This window comes from Protobothrops mucrosquamatus, unplaced genomic scaffold (genome assembly GCF_001527695.2).
Source record: "Protobothrops mucrosquamatus isolate PMUCROS unplaced genomic scaffold, P.Mucros_1.0 scaffold3, whole genome shotgun sequence".
Lineage (NCBI taxonomy): Eukaryota > Metazoa > Chordata > Lepidosauria > Squamata > Viperidae > Protobothrops > Protobothrops mucrosquamatus.
In genome coordinates, this window is record NW_015386390.1 from 1,154,406 (window position 1) to 1,175,442 (window position 21,037).

The following is a 21,037-nucleotide window of genomic DNA, read 5'->3' on the forward strand; positions in this document are numbered from 1 at the left end:
ATTTAGCACAAGGATGCTACAATTCTACAGGTCGTCCTCAACTTAAAACCATTCCTTCAGTGACTGCTCAAAATTACAACGGCACTGCAGCATCCCCATGGTCATGTGATCAAAATTCAGCCGCTTGGCTCATATTTATGACGGCTGCAGCGTCCGGGGTCATGTGATCACCTTTTGCGACCTTCTGACAGGCAAAGTCAATGGGGAAGCCAGATTCACTTAACAACCTTGTTACTAACTTAACAACTACAATGCTTCACTTAACAACTGTGGCAAGAAAGATTGTAAAATGGGGCGACTGTCTTGCTTAAGAACAGACATATTTGGCTCAGTTGTGGCCGTAATTCAAGGCCCACCTTCGCGTGGTCTTCAGGAATCTTGGGGAAAACATGGAGCTATGTCTTCACCTTCTTTTAGAAATGCAGAAATGGGTGCCGTGATGTCTGCCATTCCCATAAGCCACTGCTTACAGGAACAAGAGATCTTTGTAGTAATAACTTTGTTGTATGTGTGCATCTGTGCTTCTGTTACCAAGTGGAGTTGGGAACACCGCTACATATTTATCAGGCCCCTTGTGATACGTCTCCTGAATCATAGGAATTCACAATCGTAGCACAGATGTAGTGCACACACAAACTCACTTCGGAAGTAGCAGGCAACCACAAAATATACTATTTATTTGGATCTTCAGCAGCTGCAGTCCCAGATCCAGTTATCTGAGAGTTAGTCCCTGGTTCAGTTTCTTCTATTACACTTTTCTGATTCAACAGACAAAATATATGGATCATTAACTAGAGATCTTCAACTAGTTGAAAGTCACTCTTTATCTTGAGAAGAATGTTGCCACTGATACTCTTCTGAAAGGAGTCTGAAGAAAGTAAAGTAAAAGCTCTTCTGATTCATTTTTACTTCTCTTGACTGCTTTGTTGTTAATCTTTGTCAAACAATAGCAAACCAGAACCAGAATAGAGCTGGAAGCAACCTTGGAGGTCCTCTAGTCCAACCCCCTGCTCAGGCAGGAGACCCTATACCAGGGGTAGGCAACCTTGGCTCTTTTATGACTTGTGGACTTCAACTCCCAGAATTCCTGAGCCAGCATGGCTCAGCTTGGAAACTCTCCCTTTCCCCTCAGCATGGCTGGCTCAGGAATTCTGGGAGTTGAAGTCCACGAGTCATAAAAGAGCCAAGGTTGCCTACCCCTGCCCTATACCATTTCAGACAAGTGGCTATTCACTCTCTTCTTAAAAACCTCCAGTGATGAAGCACCCACAACTTCTGGAGGCAAGCTGTTCCACTGGTCAATTGTTCTCAGTGTTAGGAAGTTTCTCCTTAATTCCAGGTTGCTTCTCTCTTTGATTCGTTTTCCATCCATTGTTTCTCATCATGCCATCTGGTGCTTTGGAAAATAAGTTGACCTCCCTCTTCTTTGGGGCAGCCCCTCAAATACTGGAATACAGCTACCATGTCACCCCTAGTCCTTCGTTTCTCTAGACCAAGATAACATCGTTATCTCTTTACTTCCTTTCTAATCCAGGATTCTCCAAACTTGGCAAATTTAAGACTTGTGGACTTTGACTTCCAGAATTTCCCAACCAGCGTGGCTGGCTAGGAATTCTGGGAGCTGAATTCTTAAAGTTGCCAAATTTGCAGACACCAGTCAAAAGAGGAGCAGGAGTCACCAGCTACTGAGAAGTTCAGCTTCTACTACAAAAAACTTTCTGGGGAAGAAATGCCCTCGACAACACAATTCCAGATAATGAGGTCAAATTGCTTTGAGCTTTTCTTACATTAAAGGGTTAGTTTGCATAGTTTCTGTTTTTGTTTCCACAGTTTCTACAACTGGGACCGAAACCTCTGCTGCATGAATTCAAGCCCAAACTACCAGGTGATTGCAGAAAATGCATGTGGCTTACTCTTTAAGAACAAGTCTGACAGGAAGATCATTAATGTGGATCCCAAGGTAATAATGTTGCCTTAGATATTTTTTAGATCCTTCAACATATTGTTTATCTCCCTGTATTTATGCCTCAGGGACACATATGGTCTTTATCTCTCTAATATGTTTGTCATTGACCCATGCCAAGATATGCTGTAATGAAGTTCATATATCTTCATATATGCTTCATATATCTTTATGATAAAATATTCTTCAATTTAATGGAGACAAGAGAGACATCCAAATTAAAATCATCCCTGGACCATGTCCTTCCACCTTCTGCTCAAGCATCCAAAATTAATCAGCAGTCATCACTTCTTCAAATGTTTCTTTCGCTATTTTCCAGAAGACGTTTGTTCAGCACAAAATAGCATCTATTATATTTATATATCTTGAATAGCTTTTGATGAAGCGAGGTGTTATTGAATCACCCCCTTGAAACATTTGGCTCATTAGTTCGGAGAGCAGTGTAAAATAACAACAAAGTGTATCCTGATCTCCCCCAAAACCAAGCTCCTGTGAATTATGGGAACAGGGTAAGGGGTGATGTGACACTTACTAATAAAAACAGGACAGGCTGTTCCAAGACAGTGCAATAGGCAAAGTTACATATGAATGCAAACTTGGTTATTGAAAAACATGGATACCTTTGAAGATTGATTGATTGTCTATAGCTGTCCAACTCAACCAAGGGTAGCTAGTATTGATGAATTTAGGTTTTAATGAATATCTTAAAAACAAGCTATGTTTCAGAATACTTAAAGAGTCTCCCATGCCCAATTTCATTGCCTTCTAAATGTTCACTTGTCCATAAATGGCAATTATTTCCACTTGAAAGTAATAATCATTGTTTAGTGTTCTTTTGGGAACTCTTTGGAAAATAGCTCTTCTCTGTGGCAGCCCCTTAAATATTGGAACACTGCTATCATGTCACCCCTAGTCCTTCTTTTCATTAGATTAGACATACCCAATTCCTGCAACCGTTCTTCATACATTTTAGCCTCCAGTCCCCTAATCATCTTTGTTGCTCTTTTCTGCACTCTTTCTAGAGTCTCAACATTTTTTTTATATCATAGCAACTAAAAATGGATGCAGAATTCCAAGTGTGGTCTTACCAAGGCATTGTAAAGTGGTATTAACACTTCAATGAGGTTGATTCTCTCCCTCTGTTAATGTAGCCTAGGATTGTGTTGGCTTTTTGGGCAGCTGCAGCACACTGCTGGTTCATACTTAAGTGATTGTCTAGACTCCTAGATCCCTCTCACAGTTACTGCTGTTGAGCCAGGTACCACCTATTCTATACCTGTACATTTGTTTTTTCTTGTCTAAATATAGAACCTTACCTTTCTCATCATTGAATTTGATTTTGTTAGATAGGATCTTCAACAGCTGGTAGGACAACTTAAATCATTTTTCACTGTTAGGCTTGTGATTTTGAGTCTAAGCCCATATATCTGGGTTTATAAACTAGGTTCTATTTCCAAAGAAGGCCCTTACTCACTTCCATTAACACAAACATGTTGGGATTGTATGTAGCCTTGGGTTTGATATAATTCGGGGGCAGTGTCCGGTTTAGGTTTGATAGGACGTCTGGGGCCAACGATTCCTACCAGTCTTGTTTGCACGATCGTTTTGATCAGGGCTCTCCAAACGTGGCAATTTTAAGACTTATGGGCTTCAGTTCCTAGAATTCCTCAGCCAGCATGCTGAGGAATAACACACTGGCTGAGGAATTCTGGGAGTTGAAGTCCACACGTCTTAAGGTTGCCAAGTTTGGGGAGCCCTGATCCCAAGAAGGGAACAACAGGTGTTTGTTCCTCCTGTGGCTTCTTAGCTGGTCCAAGCTTTCTTGTAAGTGGGGCAACGGCAAGACTTTGCTCTCCCTCAATCCCTCTGCATTCGTTAGCCAATAGACAGCTACAGGAAACGGCAGAGAAATAAACAGAGGTTTGGCGAGCAAGTCAAGCAGATACTTGGAACCTTTGCCTAGAGCAACTGAAGCTTAGCAGGATCAGTTGCCAGATGCAAACCTTGAGGCTCTGCCTGAAGCTGGAGGATGGAATGCAAAATAAAATAAAATAATCACAGGCTTGCAGGCCACAGGCAGGAAATTGGCAGATCCAACATTTCCAAGTGGTTTCCTAAGGGTCACTTTGTGCTGCGTGGCCGTATAAACCAACTGTAAAATAGAGGAAAGTGGACTGTTTTCTCCAGGTGGAAGCACCGGAGGTTACGTGTCGTCAAACCAGCAGCTGCACCATGGTAGGACCCCCGTTTGCCTCAGCAGGTACATCTTTTCTTTTTTTAAGTGGAATCAGTAGCAGATCTGAGCAGTGGGTCTGGTTTTCCAGCCAACTTTAGGAGATGTACTTTGATTTTCTAAGAACATCTGGGGAACCTTTTCTTGCTATAAGTTAACCTTGGCAAGATGTGACTGTCAATTCTCAACATTCTCAGCCATGACCTACTGGCCGGCGTTCTAGACTATGCATTCTAGACCAGGGTTTTTCAAACCTGGCCCTTTTATGACTTGTGGACTTCAACTCCCAGAATTCCTCAGCCAATGTGTCTGGCTGAGGAATTCTGGGAGTTGACGCCCACAAGTTATAAAAAGACCAAGTTTGAAGACCTCCATTCTAGACTATGTCATCCCAGTTGAAAATTGACCTACCAGGCCTGAGCTGCTTAATGGCAGATGACCATTGAGCCCCTAGAGTTCTCAACGTGCTTTTGCTGTCACCTAGTGAATATCTGGAGTTCTGTAGCTCTGATCTTATGGCCCTAATTCAGAACACTTCACTAAAATGGTTCTTAAAGAGAATAGAGATAATCTTCAACTTATGCCCACAATGGAGTCTGCAGTTTCAGTCACAAGGCACTGTGGTCATACGTCGAGGCACACCGTGTGACTGGATTTGATATTATAATCATTTTTATGATGATCATAAAAGCGAATCGCCATGGTTGTAAAACAAATCCATTCTTCTGAATGGATGTCAAAAAAAATCACACCAATCACAACCATGTGACTGTAGATGCTAGAATCAGTCATAAATGCAAGCTGGTTGTCAAGTACTTGAAATGCAATCACATGACGGGGGAGGAGCAGTTGTAACTTTGAGAACAAGTTGTAAGTACTTTTTGGAAGTCCGTCATAACTGCAAACAGTCGATGAGCAACCGGTTATAAGTTGAGGACTACTTGTATATGTAGCTCAGGGTTGAATTGTGGAGTTCTTGGTGCTCTTGTTGATTGTGCTTGCAGATAACTAGTTACCTGACTAGGTAGCATCTTCAGTGTTAGAAGAAAGTGGGATTTTTATATAGTAGTAGTTGGTCGTGTTGGGGATGTTGTTTTCTCCTTCGTAGTTCTTTGATTGGGTTGTTGTTTATAGCTTGATTGTCTTGAGTTGATAATTCTTTGAAGAAGTTACTGTTTACTGCTTAATTTATTGTCTGGTGTTAATCCTTGAGTTAAATCCTGTTGAATCCCTGCTAATCCTGAAATTTGAATAGAGATCTGGAATCTTAGACCCATAGCAGATGTTCTAGTAGTAAAAGGTCTGGGAGAACAGAGGCTTTATCTCCAGGTGCAACTGTGGTCTACAATAACTCTGCAAAACTGCAACTGCAGTGAGGTTTTATATAAAAAGCAATTTCCCAGAAGCTGTTTTCCCCTTTCCAAGCGACTTTTAATATATAATTTTATTAAAAGTTTTAAAAACGAAAGTAAATAAAATGAATACAAACTAATGAGTAAGGAAGAAAAAAAGAAAAAGAAAGAAAAAGAAAAAAGGAAAGAGAGTTAAAAGTGCAAGAAAGGAAAAAAGTAAAAGAAAAGAAAAAAGAGATACAAAAAACTCGCTTCTTATCGTCTTTATAGCAGATACAAGTACAATTATAAATTCATCTCTTTTTCTAAACTTGCAACACGACTGTCTTCTTTGTATGATATATATCCTATCTCATCATCAAAACCGTGAATCATAAATTCATTTTTACCTGTTTTATGCAAAAAGTCCATAAAGGGTTTCCAGTCAGCCATAAATGTGCCTATTGCCTTTTCTCTAATCAAACAAATCAATTTGACTATCTCAGCAAATTCTGTCATCTTCACCAACCATTCCTCCCTTGTAGTTATTGCCAAATCTTTCCATCTTTGTGCATACTATAATCTTGCTGCGGTTATCATCTACAAAAACAAAGTTCCATGATTTTTTCCAACTATTTGTCTATCCATTCCAAAAGGAAGACTTCTGGTCCCAATTGTATATTAATTTTTTAAATCCTCTGAATCCATATAAGAGGTAGTCCTTGACTTACAACACTTCATTTAATGACTCAAAGTTACAAGGGCACTGAAAAAAGTGACTTATGACCGTTTTTTCACTTACAGCCATTGCAGCATCCCCATGATCACCTGATCAAAATTCAGACGCTTGGCAACTGACTCATATTTATGACCGTTGCTGTGTCCCAGGATCATGTGATCATCTGACAAGCAAAGTCAATGGGGAAGCCAGATTCACTTAACAACTGTGTTACTAATTTAACAACTGCAGTGATTCACTTAACAACTGTGGCAGGAAAAGTCGTAAAATGGAGCAAAAGTCAGTTAACACCTGTCTCGCTTAGCAACAGAAATGTTGGGCTCAGTTGTGGTCATAAGTTGAGGACTACCTATATGTATTTGAATCTTATATTTGGGGCCAATTCGGTCTAGTGCAGGGGTAGGCAACCTTGGCTCTTTTATGACTCGTGGACTTCAACTCCCAGAATTCCTGAGCCAGCATGGCTCAGCATGGAAACCTCTCCCTTTCCCCTCAGCATGGCTGGCTCAGGAATTCTGGGAGTTGAAGTCCACAAGTCATAAAAGAGCCAAGGTTGCTTACCTCTGGCCTAGGCCTAGGCCACTTTATGACTCATGGACTTCAACTCCCAGAATTCCTGAGCCAGCATGGCTCAGCTTGGAAACCTCTCCCTTTCCCCTCAGCATAGCTGGCTCAGGAATTCTGGGAGTTGAAGTCCACGAGTCATAAAAGAGTCAAGGTTGCCTACCCTGGTCTAGTGGTTAAGCACCAGGCTAGAACTGTGAGTTCTAGTCCCACCTTAGCCGTGAAAGCCGGCTGAGTGACTTTGGGCCAATCACTATTTCTCAGCCCAGCCCACCTTACGGCAGGGGTGTCAAACTGCCGGCCTGCGGGCCGGATGCATCATCAGGAAACCACGCCCACCCCATTGCCGGCAATGGCGAAAAAGCTCCGATACGTTGCGTGACGTCATGTGACGTCGCGGGTTTGACATGTCTGCCTTACGGGATTGTTGTTGTGAGGAAAATAGAAGGAGGAAAGTATGTAGGATATGTTTTCTACGTTATTTGTGAAAAATAATAAAGGCAGAATATATATCAAATCAAATCTGCCTGCCCAAATGTGTACTTGGGGAAGACACACTCAAAAGTCCCCTCCCCAAATCCCGGAAATACAATGAGAAAGAGCTCAGAGTGAAAATTCGTTGTTGAAGGCCCCTTTGGCGGACTAGTTTAGTGCCTGAAAGAAAAGCAGTACCCTCCATCTTGGTAAAATTAGTACTTAGAAAAATTAGTGATTAGAAAATTGGGAAAATTAGTAAACCCTTGTTTATTCTGCACAGCCTTTGGAGAGTAAGATGCTGAACGCTATCAGTGTGTGTGTGTGTGTGTCGTGGAATGGGGGATGAGTGCTATGGATCGGGACTTTATCTGCATGACTATTATTGTTTAATAATTGTGATGATGGTTTTGCTGTTCTATGGGACTGCTAAGCCCCCTTTCATTTGCTGGATAGATGCAGCTGTTGAGATGGGTTAGAGAAGCCTGGATGCAACTATCAGGAGTCAAGCTTAATCTTTATTGTTTTAGTTCATTTATATGTCTGCATGCCTATATGCACTCCAAAATTAAAAGCATCTTGTATGCAAATGAAACAAATGCTACATGCGATAAGGCATGCCCTTGTCTCTGATTTAAAGCCATAGTTCAAGGATGTTTAGATTGGCCAGGATCCATCTCAAACACTTGGGTTCCAATGAAAACTTTTCCCACACACTGCATTTCTAATTAAAAACACATCTGCTTTCACATGACACTGGAAACGAGTCATTTACTGTCCGGTGTAATTAGCCTCTATAATTTAGCCTAGTCTTGAGCACTGAAAGTGAGATTATGTTAGATACCAGCCTTTCTTTTGCCACAGCCTTAACCTCAGATTTGCCTCCAAGAGGTTAGGCTGACTTGAGGGAACAAAATAGCCCCTCCATCCAATCTAGGAAGAGTGGACTAGTGGAGAGAGCTTGAAACAAGCTCCAAACCATCTCTACTCTGCTCCCCAACTCAAGGAGAATCATGCTAAAACCCAGAAGCTTTCTCTCACCGGCTCCTGTAATTGGCTGATTTCTCTGCTTCTGCCTATTGGCAGAACCAGCTCTGGAAAACGACTTTCTTCCAGGTCAAACTATGGGGTCGACTTAGGCCCGTATTGTTTAGCTTGCATGGCAGTGACTTCCCCTCTTGCTTTCATATTATTTTCCAGATTAACAACGGTAAGAGGTCCTTACGCAGCAGTATTGGCCTTGTCCTATTACCTGAAAGTGGTGGGGAATCAAACCTGGGCCTTCTTTGTGAAAAACATAAGACCTTCTTCTGAGCAATGATTTTTCTCCTAAAGGAGATAACACTGCGAGAGATTGTGGCCAATACGAGGTTACTCCTTTACGTACATAAATGGCGCTCGGACCATTTTCTCCTCCACAACAAAGCAATAAAGCAACCATGGTCATAATTCAATCAGGGATGACATAGTCTACATCAGTGTTTCTCAACCTTGACAATTTTAAGGCATGTGGACTTCAACTCCCAGAATTCCACAGCCAGCATTGCTGGCTGTGGAATTCTGGGAGTTGAAGTCCACATGCCTTAAAATTGTCAAGGTTGAGAAACACTGGTCTACATACTAATGGTTTGCAGTGGGTCTACTAAGCAAAAGCCTACTTTTCCAATAAAATGGGACACGCTAGGCTGATTTGAGGTCTACCCATTTGTGAGTTGTTTCTTTGCTCGCTGGCAAGGAATGGAGTCTTCCCTTTAACGAACAATGGCCCTGTCTTGTGATTGGAGCGTATCCAGTTCTTCTTCACCGCCCTCTTTTAAAAAGTCCTTAAGCAGAGTTGGAATATGACAAACACACCCATGCTTTGGTTCCTCTCAAACCAAACCAATCCAGAGTAAGCCAGGCAGTAATTTGTTTGGGTTTGTGCAGAAACAACTCTCGGATGATAGTTTCTTTGAAGTGCTTCCCACGAAAGATGGTTGCATATGAATAGCCTCGGTACAAAATATCAAATTATATGCATTCAAAATGAGCGCATTGGTTTGCGAGACGTTTAAAAATGCATACCTAAAAAGTGGATTTGGTTGCACTCAAAGTGGGTCACTGGTCTATGTTCCAGCAGCTGTGGAACATCTGTAATGAATAAGCAGATCTTCTCTTGCTGTGTGAAATATATACTTTAAGCATTAAAGCCCCAAAGAATCTGGACCCTTGAAAGACACAGGCATTACATTGTTGATCTCTTCTGTGTGGTGTGCATGGAAATGATTGAACACAAATGTATCTCCTGAGGTATATCAGTTATGGGAAATTGTACATTTCTCAAATGGTTGTGAGGGACAAAAGATATCAATCAAGGATCAAGCAAGGTCTGCATGGACAAATGCTGGCCATCTTGACTGTCTTTGTCAGCTGCACTTCTGACAAGCAGAATATTCCTAGAAAGATACATCATGCATGCACGAGATATCATAAACAAAAACTTGGCTTCTTGAAGTCTGCAAAGATTTTTCATGATGGATTCTCCCACAAGATTTGCCAAAATGACTACTTTGAGTCGGAAAGATTATCTAAGATTGCAATGAATTCTAGGGTCATCTAATTTAAGAAGGGCTGTGCTTGCATGACATACTAACCCATGTTCTCTACTCAGTTTGTACAGTACACTGTGTGATCTAGTTCAGGGCTTTTCAACCTTTTCACCCATTGTACCACTTTTAAGATATGGCAACATCCGAGTACCACCAGTCGCCTAGCAAAGTATCAAAAACTTGATGACCAAAAAAAAAAAAAAAAAAAAAGGAAAAAAGTGATAAAGTACAGGTAGTCCTCGACTTACAACAGTTCGTTTAGTGACTGTTTGAAGTTACAATGGCACTGAAAAAAGTGCCCCCCAAGCCACAGCCGAGCAAGACACCTGCCTGCCCACCCGGTGGCGCTCTTCCTCCTGTCTGGGGTTTTCATTGTTGTGAGCATTTCTGTTGAGGATTGGCAGCGGGGGTGGGGTGGGGGGGTGTTTGGTTTTTATTCCCCCCCGTCTGCTGGGTGATTGCAGCAGGTTTTGGTCACTTCACATGTACCTAGGACACTGTGACCCTCATAAATATGAATCAGTTACCAAGCATCTGAATATAAATCACAAGACCCTGGAGAGGCTGCAACATTCCAGCTGATCGGCGCTTTTTCTGGGCTCAGCAGAAGCGCCAGGATCAACGCCGAGCTCCAGCTGGAGCCTGGCGCTGATCCTGGCGCTTCCGCTCAGCCCTGACAGCCCTGCAGCTCCAGCCATCTCTCGCTCAGGCTTGTGCGGTGCTGCCACCGGTTCAGCTCATTCCCCTCCCCCGCTACCACTATTCTAGGATGGTCGCGTACCACCTGCCAGGTGCCAATGTACCACAGGTGGTACCCGTACCACTGGTTGAAAAGCCCTGATCTAGTTACATGGTTATATGAACCAGATTTGCATGATACTATAATGTGATTTGCTAGTTTTTAGTTCACGTTGTATGAGAACATAGTTATATCTTCCATACAGGTTGCAGTGATTGATATAATTTGTTCACCTCCACCTCTTTCTGATGATGGCTAATATTTGGTTCTTAGGCATTTCCCGGAGATAACACAACACGGGTTCAGATCAAAACAGACCTCTACCTGCAAGTGGTTATCTATGACCATGTCCTCAGAAGAAAAATCTAACTATCAATTCTCATGAGGAGAGAGGCATTGGCAGAAGTCTTTAACCTACCGGAGACCCTTGGACAGCCTTCCAAGATCCAAATGGAGCAAGCGTTAAGATTCCAGACTTAAATAGCAAGATCTTTGTAGAATGCTTCCCTATGACTATTCATTACAGGTTATTGTGATTCTTTGCCGGCTTTAAATCCTTGTAATTGATCAGTAACATTAAAAATGTGTGCAGGCACAAGGTGAGATACCTGCTTGTTCCTGCGTTTTAAATGATGGGTTTCCTTTGCTTTAGAATACAATAAATGTCATTGTTATCACTATAAAAATGTGTAGGAACTGAAGGAGTAACCATAGAGACTAAGGAAGATGAACTTCCCAAAAATATGCAAAAACTATTACCTAGAGAAAAAGTGTTGAAACACTTGATAAGTCCAGAAGAATAAGACAGTATACAAAATGGCTCCCTGATTCAATGGAATATAACAGTGATGGCGAACCTTTTAGAGACTGAGTGCCCAAACTGCAACCCAAAACCCACTTATGTATTGTTGGGTGCCGGGTGGGTGTGGCCCATTGGGTGGGCATGGCCCATTGGGTGGGCGTGGCTGCGGTGGTAACGGAAGACTGGGTGGGACTAAAAAGTTCAATCAATCAATTCCAACTTTGCAAGATCTTTTTTTCCCGCGAGAAGTTGAAATTGACTGATTGATTGAACCTTTTTTTTTTGCACATGGCGGCGGAGGCCTAAAGCGAAAAGGTTTTATAAAACCCAGCTGAAGGCCTAAGACTGGGGCGACGGCGCGCGTGCCCACAGAGAGGGCTCTGAGTGCCGCCTCTGGCACCCGTGCCATAGGTTCGCCACCACTGGAATATAAGATGGGTAAAGTGATATAGCACAGTCAGATTTGTAAGATTCTGTTATTATCTCAATATAAATAGTTTTAGCCTTCCTTTGGACTTGATTTCTGGGTATGGTCTATTTGTGGGGCTGACACCAGCCCTGATGGATTAGCCCATGAATCCATCTAGCCCAGGGGTAGGCAACCTTGGCACTTTTATGACTTGTGGACTTCAACTCCCATAATTCCTGAGCCAGCATGGCTCACCTTGGAAACCTCTCCCTTTCCCCTCAGCATGGCTGGCTCAGGAATTCTGGGAGTTGAAGTCCACGAGTCATAAAAGAGCCAAGGTTGCCTACCCCTGATCTAGCCCATACTGTATAGTCAATCAGATACATTCATAAAATTCAAAGCCCACCAGATGTGTTCAGGAAGCTTACAAGCACAAGAAGGAAGATGATGGACCTGTTTCACTGTAGCCTCCCAGCAGTTGATTTAAGCTCTGCTTCCTGAGATCTATGAAGTCATAAATAACTATTGGCTTAGCAGTCATGGATGGTGTGATTTCCACAAATGTGTCTTTGCTGTTTGTTCAGTAACTTCCAACTCTATGGATATCATCTCACCAGAACTGGCTGATAATTTTGCTTCTTTGAGTCTTACAAGCTTTTTGCTTGTTACCAGTAATATTATTTAACCATTTTGATTCTATGGGCCTCTTTTTGATTGTTTTTGAAGCAAGCAATGAAATTTGCTTTTGCAGTTTGTGTCCCAAGTATTTACATTTTCCCTTCATTATTAGGGCTTTGAATGACGTACCCGGTTTTCCTTCATCTAGCAGTGAATCGTGTGCTATTTCTGCACTTCAAGGTATTCTCAACATTTTTTCAAGCATTGCAGTTCAAAGGCATCCTTTTTTTATTTAGCCTTTCTGATAGTCTAGCCATCACATTTGCATATCACAGCTGGGAAATCTATGGTCTTGACAATGTATTTCTTTACTGTCACTGTGACGCACTTTAACATTTTGTCTAGATCTCTTATAGCAGTGGTGGCGAACCTATGGCACGGGTGCCAGAGGCGGCACTCAGAGCCCTCTCTGTGGGCACACGCGCCATCGCCCCAGTCCTAGGCCTTCAGCTGGGTTTTATAAAACCTTTTCGCTTTAGGCCTCCGCCGCCGTGTGCAAAAAAAAAAAAGGTTCAATCAATCAGTCAATTTCAACTTCTCGCGGGAAAATAAAAGATCTTGCAAAGTTGGGATTGATTGATTGAACTTTTTTGTCCCACCCAGTCTGCCGTTACCACCACAGCCATGCCCACCCAATTGGCCACACCCTCCCATGGGCCACACCCACCCGGCACCCGACGATGCATAAGTGGGTTTTGGGTTGCAGTTTGGGCACTCGGTCTCTAAAAGGTTCACCATCACTCTCTTATAGCCTTTCTCCCAACTAGCAAAGTCTATATTTCATAGCAACAAACAACAGCCCTGTAAATTTTTCAATCTAGAAAGGTAGTTTTTCACTGTTTCAACTTCTCCACTTATTTGCATTTGATTGGTGTTATCCAACTGTTTAAAATATTGAGCACCAATCTAGCTTCTACCATCTTCAACAAGAATATTCAAAACTTCCTTGCTTCCAAATAGTTTTATCAGTATATTATATCTCAGATGGTTGATGTTTATTACAGCAGATTTACTTCCATCCTTATTCTAATAATACGACATTTTTATAAAGGTAGTCCTCAACTTATAACAGTTTGTTTAGTGACCATTCAAAAGTTATAACGGCACTGAAAAAAAGTGACTTATGACAATTTTTCACACAACTGTTTAGCATCCCCATCATCAGGTGATCAAAATTAAGATGCTACACATGGGAGTCAGAGCTAGAAACATATATAGGGAAGGTAGTCTTTGTGGGGGTGTAAGATATGGGTGTGTATGTGCCTTATGTGCTGTCTAATTCAATGAACTTCAGTGTGGGGAAAGATATTTTAATTAACTTTACTCTATTTGCAGACTCACCTTTGATGTGTGGGTTAAGTCTGGGTAAGTCATTTGTGAGTTCAAGGATGTTTGAGCAAAGGATTTCCCTGTTTGCTATTTTTACTTGATTTAATCAGTTTCAGTTTGGCTGTCAGTTATTTAGTGGAGACACCATTTAGTAATCTTCTGCAAAAATGTATTTATCTTTGCTTCAACGGTTGTTTTTATCCTTGGTCCATTGTGGATTGTGTTAATGGTTAAGGGAAAGTCTGAGATAGTGCAGAAATGGAATTAATTTGATATAAAAGAAATACTTTTGACACTTCAAAAGAATCCATTCTAAGATTCCACTCTATGACTCCATTCTAAGGGGCAAGTCAACCAAATCATTCCTTTAAAAAGATTCATATTGTCTTAACAAACGTACATTAATCAGGATCAGTGAAACTGAATTAAGTGTCAGTTGTTTCCTGGTTTCTGGAAGTCTGCCTTGTCTCCTGGTTTTGATTCCAGGTTCCTGCAAAATACTAAGAATTTAGAAAACAAATTCCTAAGAATTTAGGAAACTTGCTGTTTTGTCCTACAATTCACTTGACCATTATAGGAATTTAAAAAGAAACCGATAAGGGATAGGGATAGGAAAATGACAATAAATGTGCAACACTAATTGTATCAAACAAGCTTAGGAGCAATGGTTTAGGCCAGGGGTAGGCAACCTTGGCTCTTTTATGACTCGTGGACTTCAACTCCCAGAATTCCTGAGCTAGCATGGCTCAGCTTGGAAACCTCTCCCTTTCCCCTCAGCATGGCTGGCTCAGGAATTCTGGGAGTTGAAGTCCACGAGTCATAAAAGAGCCAAGGTTGCCTACCTTTGGTTTAGGCCAAAGATAAGTAGGTTGAGTATTCTGAACATATCTGGAAGATACCACCTTGTAGGTAGTGGGGTAGAAGATAAAAATAAAACTGAAGGTTTTACCAATAGATTCATTCAGGACATTTGAATCCCCCAACCTGACGTTCTCCAGATGTTTTTGGACTACACCTCCCATTATTTACACAATGTGCATTTTGTTCCCGATACACCTGGAGGGCAAATCCCCATCTGCACAATTCCAATCCACCCTACGACAATTCCTTTCTTTCTCCTTCCTAAGGGTCTCAGGCAGAAGCCAGGGAAGCTAATGTTGCCTCTCAACACGGAGCAATTCCCTCATTAGTTTGCAAATCTCTAATTAAAAGGACCCACCTACTAAAGTGGAGAACAGATGATGCCATGGGCCAAGTGCTTACAGGAAGGGCTGGCTGGGAATTAGCAAAGAATTGAGGAAGACACAGAGAAGAGCAGCAGCTCCAGGGAAAGGACTATACTGTTAAAAAGAAAAATAAAAAGAAAGAATGAAAGGACACCCAGGGCTGGGATGTTCACACACTAAGCAGGTTCTTCAAAGTGCATCAATCTTTAAGAGGCCCCCAATAAAGGAAAATTCATTAAGAGATGGGAGAGGTAAATTCATTAAGAGATGGGCTCAGTTCCAGGAAGCTAACAAGATGAAGGCAACGCAAGGACAGTCCAAAGCATGACTGCCAGGAGTCTCTCCGTTTAGAGTCACATTACGAGCTAAGATGTTCTGATGTAGGTAGAGGTGCTCAGGTAGAAACAAACTTCACAATAGAAATCAACAGCGCCCCAAAGCATAAAGCAGGCTTTCCTTCCATAGGGCTCTCCAGATGTTCTCCCAAAATTCCCAGCTTTGCACCCATTGCAATAGCCATGGAAGGTTGATTAGATGGTTGCTCCATGGATTGTGTTCCAGGCAGCAGCTAACTAGCTCTCACAATGTGGCTGTGTTCTTTCCATCACCACAAAGGATTTGGGGGAACCTGTTCCATGTAATGTGAAAATAAGAACATGAATGACGGAACTAGTACATATAAGTATAAAAAATGTCAGGGATAAGTGAGAATCTCTGGGTGCTTGATGTCTATGGAGATTTGTCTGAATTGGTATAGAGTTTCCTGCCTGAGCAGTGAGTTGGACTAGAAGACCTCCAAGGTTTCCTCCAACTCTATCATCATCATCATCATCATCATCATCATCATCATCATCATCATCATTTCTCAATCATCCGGATCATGGTTGTCCCAAAGATCCTTTTTCATGAGGCAACTGGACTTTGTTTTTTCTTTGAAGACATTTCGCTTCTCATCCAAGAAGTTTCTTCAGCTCTGACCGGATGGTGGGGAATGGAAGGATTTATACTCCTTTCAGACAGCTGGTCATTTGCAGTCTTTTTTTTGGGGGGGGGGGGAAGCTTGCTTTTTTTCTATCAGCTTTGAAAAAGAAAAAATCTCTCTGAGTATTTGAATTTGCCCATGAAAAGAAGTTCATGGGTTTAACACAAATACATACATCTTTAGCGGTTGATAAAGAAGACCAGCTACAGAAGTGTTTTTCAACCTTGGCATCTTTAAGATGTCTGGACTCCAACTCCCAGAATTCCTCATCCAGCCATGTTTCTCGCCAGGAAAGACTATTCATAGAATCATAGAGCTGGAAGGGACTTTGGAGGTCTTCTAGATCGGGGTAGGCAACCTTGGCTCTTTTATGACTCATGGACTTCAACTCCCAGAATTCCTGAGCCAGCCATGCTGAGGGGAAAGGGAGAGTTTCCAAGCTGAGCCATGCTGGCTCAGGAATTCTGGGAGTTGAAGTCCATGAGTCATAAAAGAGCCAAGGTTGCCTACCCCTGTCTCTAGTCCAACTCCATACTGTCTATGATTGTTGCTTGTCTATGATTTTTCTTGCAAAGAATATCTTTGAAAACAGACAGTTATGTCTTCCTTTTCATCTTTTAATGAAAAAGGATATAATAGAAACACTTCCACTCCTGCAGAGGAGTGTTATACCTCATTTAAAAGTTTCTTTTAAAATAGCTTGTTATCCATTTCATCAAATCTAGTCCTCTGCCAGGAAATTGTGTGTTTCATCTTTCGCTTCAAACCACTAACAAACATAACTGCACCACTTTCAGAGGCAAATAGTTAATACTGAACCACACAAAATTATTTCTAACTAATAGGTTTACTCGTTAAAGGTAATTTTAAAAGGTAATAATGGATTGTTGGTTTGCTAGTTTTTATTATAGAAAATTCCAAGTAGTTTAGAGCAACTGTAAAATCATTTCGGAATAAAGCAAAATGAAAATAGGAAATCTGTCAGCATTGGAGACTGAAACACTTAATGAGGCAGGTGCTAAGTAAGACCGTGATTCAAATGTTTAGTTTACTAGAATAAAGTAATCCTAAAGAAAATTAGCTTTAACAAATTAACAAGCATCTGCTGTGTTATGAAAATAGCCTATATATGTGGGAAAGATTGTGGGGTACATCTAGCGATTTCTGAACTACAAGTAGTCCTTGATATATAGCCATTGCTATAGCAACCATTTGAAGTTATAGCAGCACTACAAAAATAGACTTATGACTGGTCCTCGCACTTATGACTGCTGCAGTGTCCCCAAGTCACAGGATCAAAATTGGAGTGCTTGGCAACTTGAATGTATTTATTCTGGTTGCAGCATCTCACAGTCATGTGACCACCATTTGCAAGCTTCCCAGCTAGTTTCCCAACAAGAAAAGTCAATGGGGAACACCAGATTTGCTTAACAATTTGCTTAACAATTACATGATTCACTTAGTAACTTCAGTGACTTAGTAACTTCAGTTAACAATCATAGCAAAAAGGGTTGTAAAATTGGGCACAAGTCATTTAACAACTGTCTTGCTTAGCAGAGGAAATTCTGATCCCAATTGTGGCTGTGAGTTGAGGCCTACCTGTATACAAAGAGCCCTTAGCATCACAAATATGGAAAGAACAGAAGATTGTCAAATTTTAATCTATGAGGAGAATATTTCACACCATGGTGGCGCAGTGGATAGAACGCAGTACTGCAGGCTAACTCACTGCCTACAATCAGGAGTTCAATCCTGACTGGCTCAAGGTTGACTCAGCCTTTCATCTTTCTGAGGTCGGTAAAATGAGGACCCAGATTGTTGGGGGGGGGCAATAGGCTCAGTGGTGGGATTCAAATAGGTGAACAACCGGTTCTCTGTGTGGATGCCGCTTCCGAAAGTCTATTCTGGGCCTGGGCCACAAAAAATTAGCTACCGGTTTTGCCGAAGTGGTGTGAACCGGCTGAATCCCACCACTGAATAGGCTGACTCTGTAAACCGCTTAGAGAGTGCACTGAGAGGCGGTATTTAAGTCTAAGTGCTGTGACTATTGCTATTTTAAGAATGTTCACATCACATTTAAAAATTCAGCACTAAAAAAATAGATTACAAAGCACAAAGAATGTTGCCAGTGAGTATTGAGGCTACCCCTTGCTGCTGAAGATGAATTTAAAGAAGCCTTGATGGATGATGTAAAGGAAACATATCCAACCAAGAGCTCGCAACCACTCTAAGTCCCTGGACTTTTTCTCTAAAGGAGAAAGTTCTGGTAAAAAGTCAGAAATTTTCCTTTCTACAGAAGATAGGTCATTAAAATGAAGTTGATGGCATGGATGATGTTACCTAGTTTGGTAATGAAACGTCTGTAGGAAAATAACCAAGCTCAGAAAGCATCAAGGACCCCACAGTTCAACCCTGCGCTACAAATATTCTTGTCATGTGTCTGATTAACGAAACACTTAAAAGGACTTTCAGGCATATTTTTTCCTAAAAGCATTTATTAAGGTTACAGAGACGTCAGTACAGCACGGTGGAAATGCTTAGGTCTGGCTTCTCTTCCGTTAGGCATATACATTCTAAGCATTTCCCACTCCCTTATTTTGGGGTCATGGTTCACATCTTCCAATCAACTTGGAAGATGTGATTTACTTCCTGTTTCTTTCTCCCGGGGCGATCCTTATTCTCCTCCCTCTTTCCCAGTTGCTGGTTTAACTATATAAATACCAGACAGTTCTGCATATTGTCAAAGCAAGAATATACAGTATTTGCAGCATTGACAATTCTCTTCTCTCAACAATGTCATTGTCGGCAATAATTTCTATCATTAAGATCATTGTTTTATTTAGAATGTTATTTTTTTTTAATTAAAAGTTTTATAAAGATTACAGTATAAACCCCCATACCCACCCCAAAACCCCACCCTCCCCCTCCCCCACTTCCCAGAACTGAACACAGGGTTACAAATATAATAATCAAAATCTATCTAACATTAACCAACTATTAAAATAACCAAATCCATAATGCGCTTTAACTCCCCTTTAACACAAATTTAAACAAATTAAACACAATAATAAACATATTCATAACCTAAATATTAAACAATACCATACTAATATTAAAAATAATAATAGTAATATCATATAATTAAAACTAACAAAAATTCCATTAAAATAAACTATTAATAATAACAACAATACTCTAGAGTTTACTCATAACCCAAATGAAACTTTTTAGTCCCATATTTATTCTGAATATAATCTATCCATCTTCTCCAGACCGAGATGTATCTTTCTTGTGATTGATCCTTCAAATAAGCGGAAATTTTAGCCATTTCTGCTAAATTTGACACTTTAAGCGTCCATCTTCTATAGTGGGCAAAGAGTCCTTCTTCCAAAATTGGGCTACCAATAATCTTGCAGCTGTTATAAGATTCAACATCAAATTCATTTCTTTAACATCCAAATCTTCCATAATGCCTAACAAAAATAACTGCGGTGTAAACTTTATCTTTTTCTTAAAAATATTTTGAATATTCCACCAAATCTTAATCCAAAATGCCATTGTCATTGTCGGCAATAATTTCTATCATTAAGATCATTGTTTTATTTAGAATGTTATTTTTTATATCAGACAATACCAATACTAACTAGTGACTGATGTACCACTTATGCAATGGCAAAAGGATATGCCCAAATTTGTCTGGCAAGGCATGAAACTAAGAATTAAATGTAAATTACTGCAGCATGCCAAAGAAACAAGGGTTAGGATTATAAGGCTTGAAATTATATTTTGTAGCTTTTTGTTTGGAGTGGGTGACCTTGAGAAATAGGAGGTTAATGGAACTGGAGGGACATGATTTAAGATTTGGCTGCCACAGCTTTTTATGGTATAATAAAGTTAAGATCAATTTAGGTTTTAAAAATCGTTTTATTAGATGCGCCATACTGAGAATCTGAAATAGGCATAAGGCAAAATTATTTCCTGAAATCCCCTTATTGTCACCTCAAGAAAGTTTTTATAGAAGAGAAATTAAAGTTAAACAAAGTAATTAATTTATGTTCTTATACTGATTTTTTTTTTTCTCAAGGAGAATTTAAGTTAAAAGAAGACCTGGAATTGGCAGGTTATACGTATATGTCATACGTGTTCAGCTAATGGAAAGATTTAAATTTGATAAAGAGTTATGAGTCTGAAAATGGTAAGAGTGATGTAGAATTGTGTACAAATGATGATCATATCATTCTTAAGATATACAAACTTTTATTGAAAATGGAAACAGGACGAACAAATTAAAGATGGTATGATTCCTGAAGTTGAAACTCAAGTACTTTGGCCACCTAATGAGAAGGAAGGACTCACTGGAGAAGAGCCTGATGCTGGGAAAGATGGAGGGCAATAGAAGAAGGGGACGACAGAGAATGAGGTGGCTGGATGGAGTCACTGAAGCAGTAGGTGTGAGCTTAAATGGACTCCAGAAGATGGTAGAGGACAGGAAGGCCTGGAGGAATGTTGTCCATGGGGTCACGATGGGTCGGACACGACTTCGCAACTAACAACAACAAATGATAAAATTGGCAAAAAAAGGTTGAATATAATATACAACTGATCAATAGGCAAATATGTAGAAGAAAAGGTTAAAATGTACACTGAATTACAACCTTAAAGAGAACTTCAGTAAACTGATGCATAACTCTTGTTATTTTTCTGTTAAAGAATTCTCTGTTGCAGCATTTAGTACGGTAAACTTTTCTGCTAGTTAATCAATTGCAATCATGTATAGGATTTATTTATTTACCTTCCGCTTTGCTCAGATATATTCATTCATCTGGTAAGTGAAGACAGTGGGAGGTTCCAAAGAAAAACTTTTATTATGTCCAAAGACCAACATAAAGGAAGTTTCAAAGCTCAGCTGTTATCTTCAGTGAAATTCTAAACACACTAAGGACAGTTTGATAATGCTTTCATTAGGTGATGAATAAAAAT

General features: G+C 40.6%; 1 protein-coding gene across 1 annotated transcript in view; it reads left to right on the forward strand.

Annotated features, from left to right (window-relative positions):
* Window positions 1-11,261, forward strand: part of CFAP299 (cilia and flagella associated protein 299) — a 264,442-nt gene extending 253,181 nt beyond the window's left edge. Inside the window, exons 5-6 of the mRNA XM_015832364.1 lie at window positions 1,831-1,960; window positions 10,905-11,261. Of these exons, the coding sequence (XP_015687850.1) occupies window positions 1,831-1,960; window positions 10,905-11,000 (226 nt within the window). The 3' untranslated portion in view covers window positions 11,001-11,261. The remainder of the gene's footprint in view (window positions 1-1,830; window positions 1,961-10,904) is intronic.
* Window positions 11,262-21,037: the final 9,776 nt, after the last annotated feature.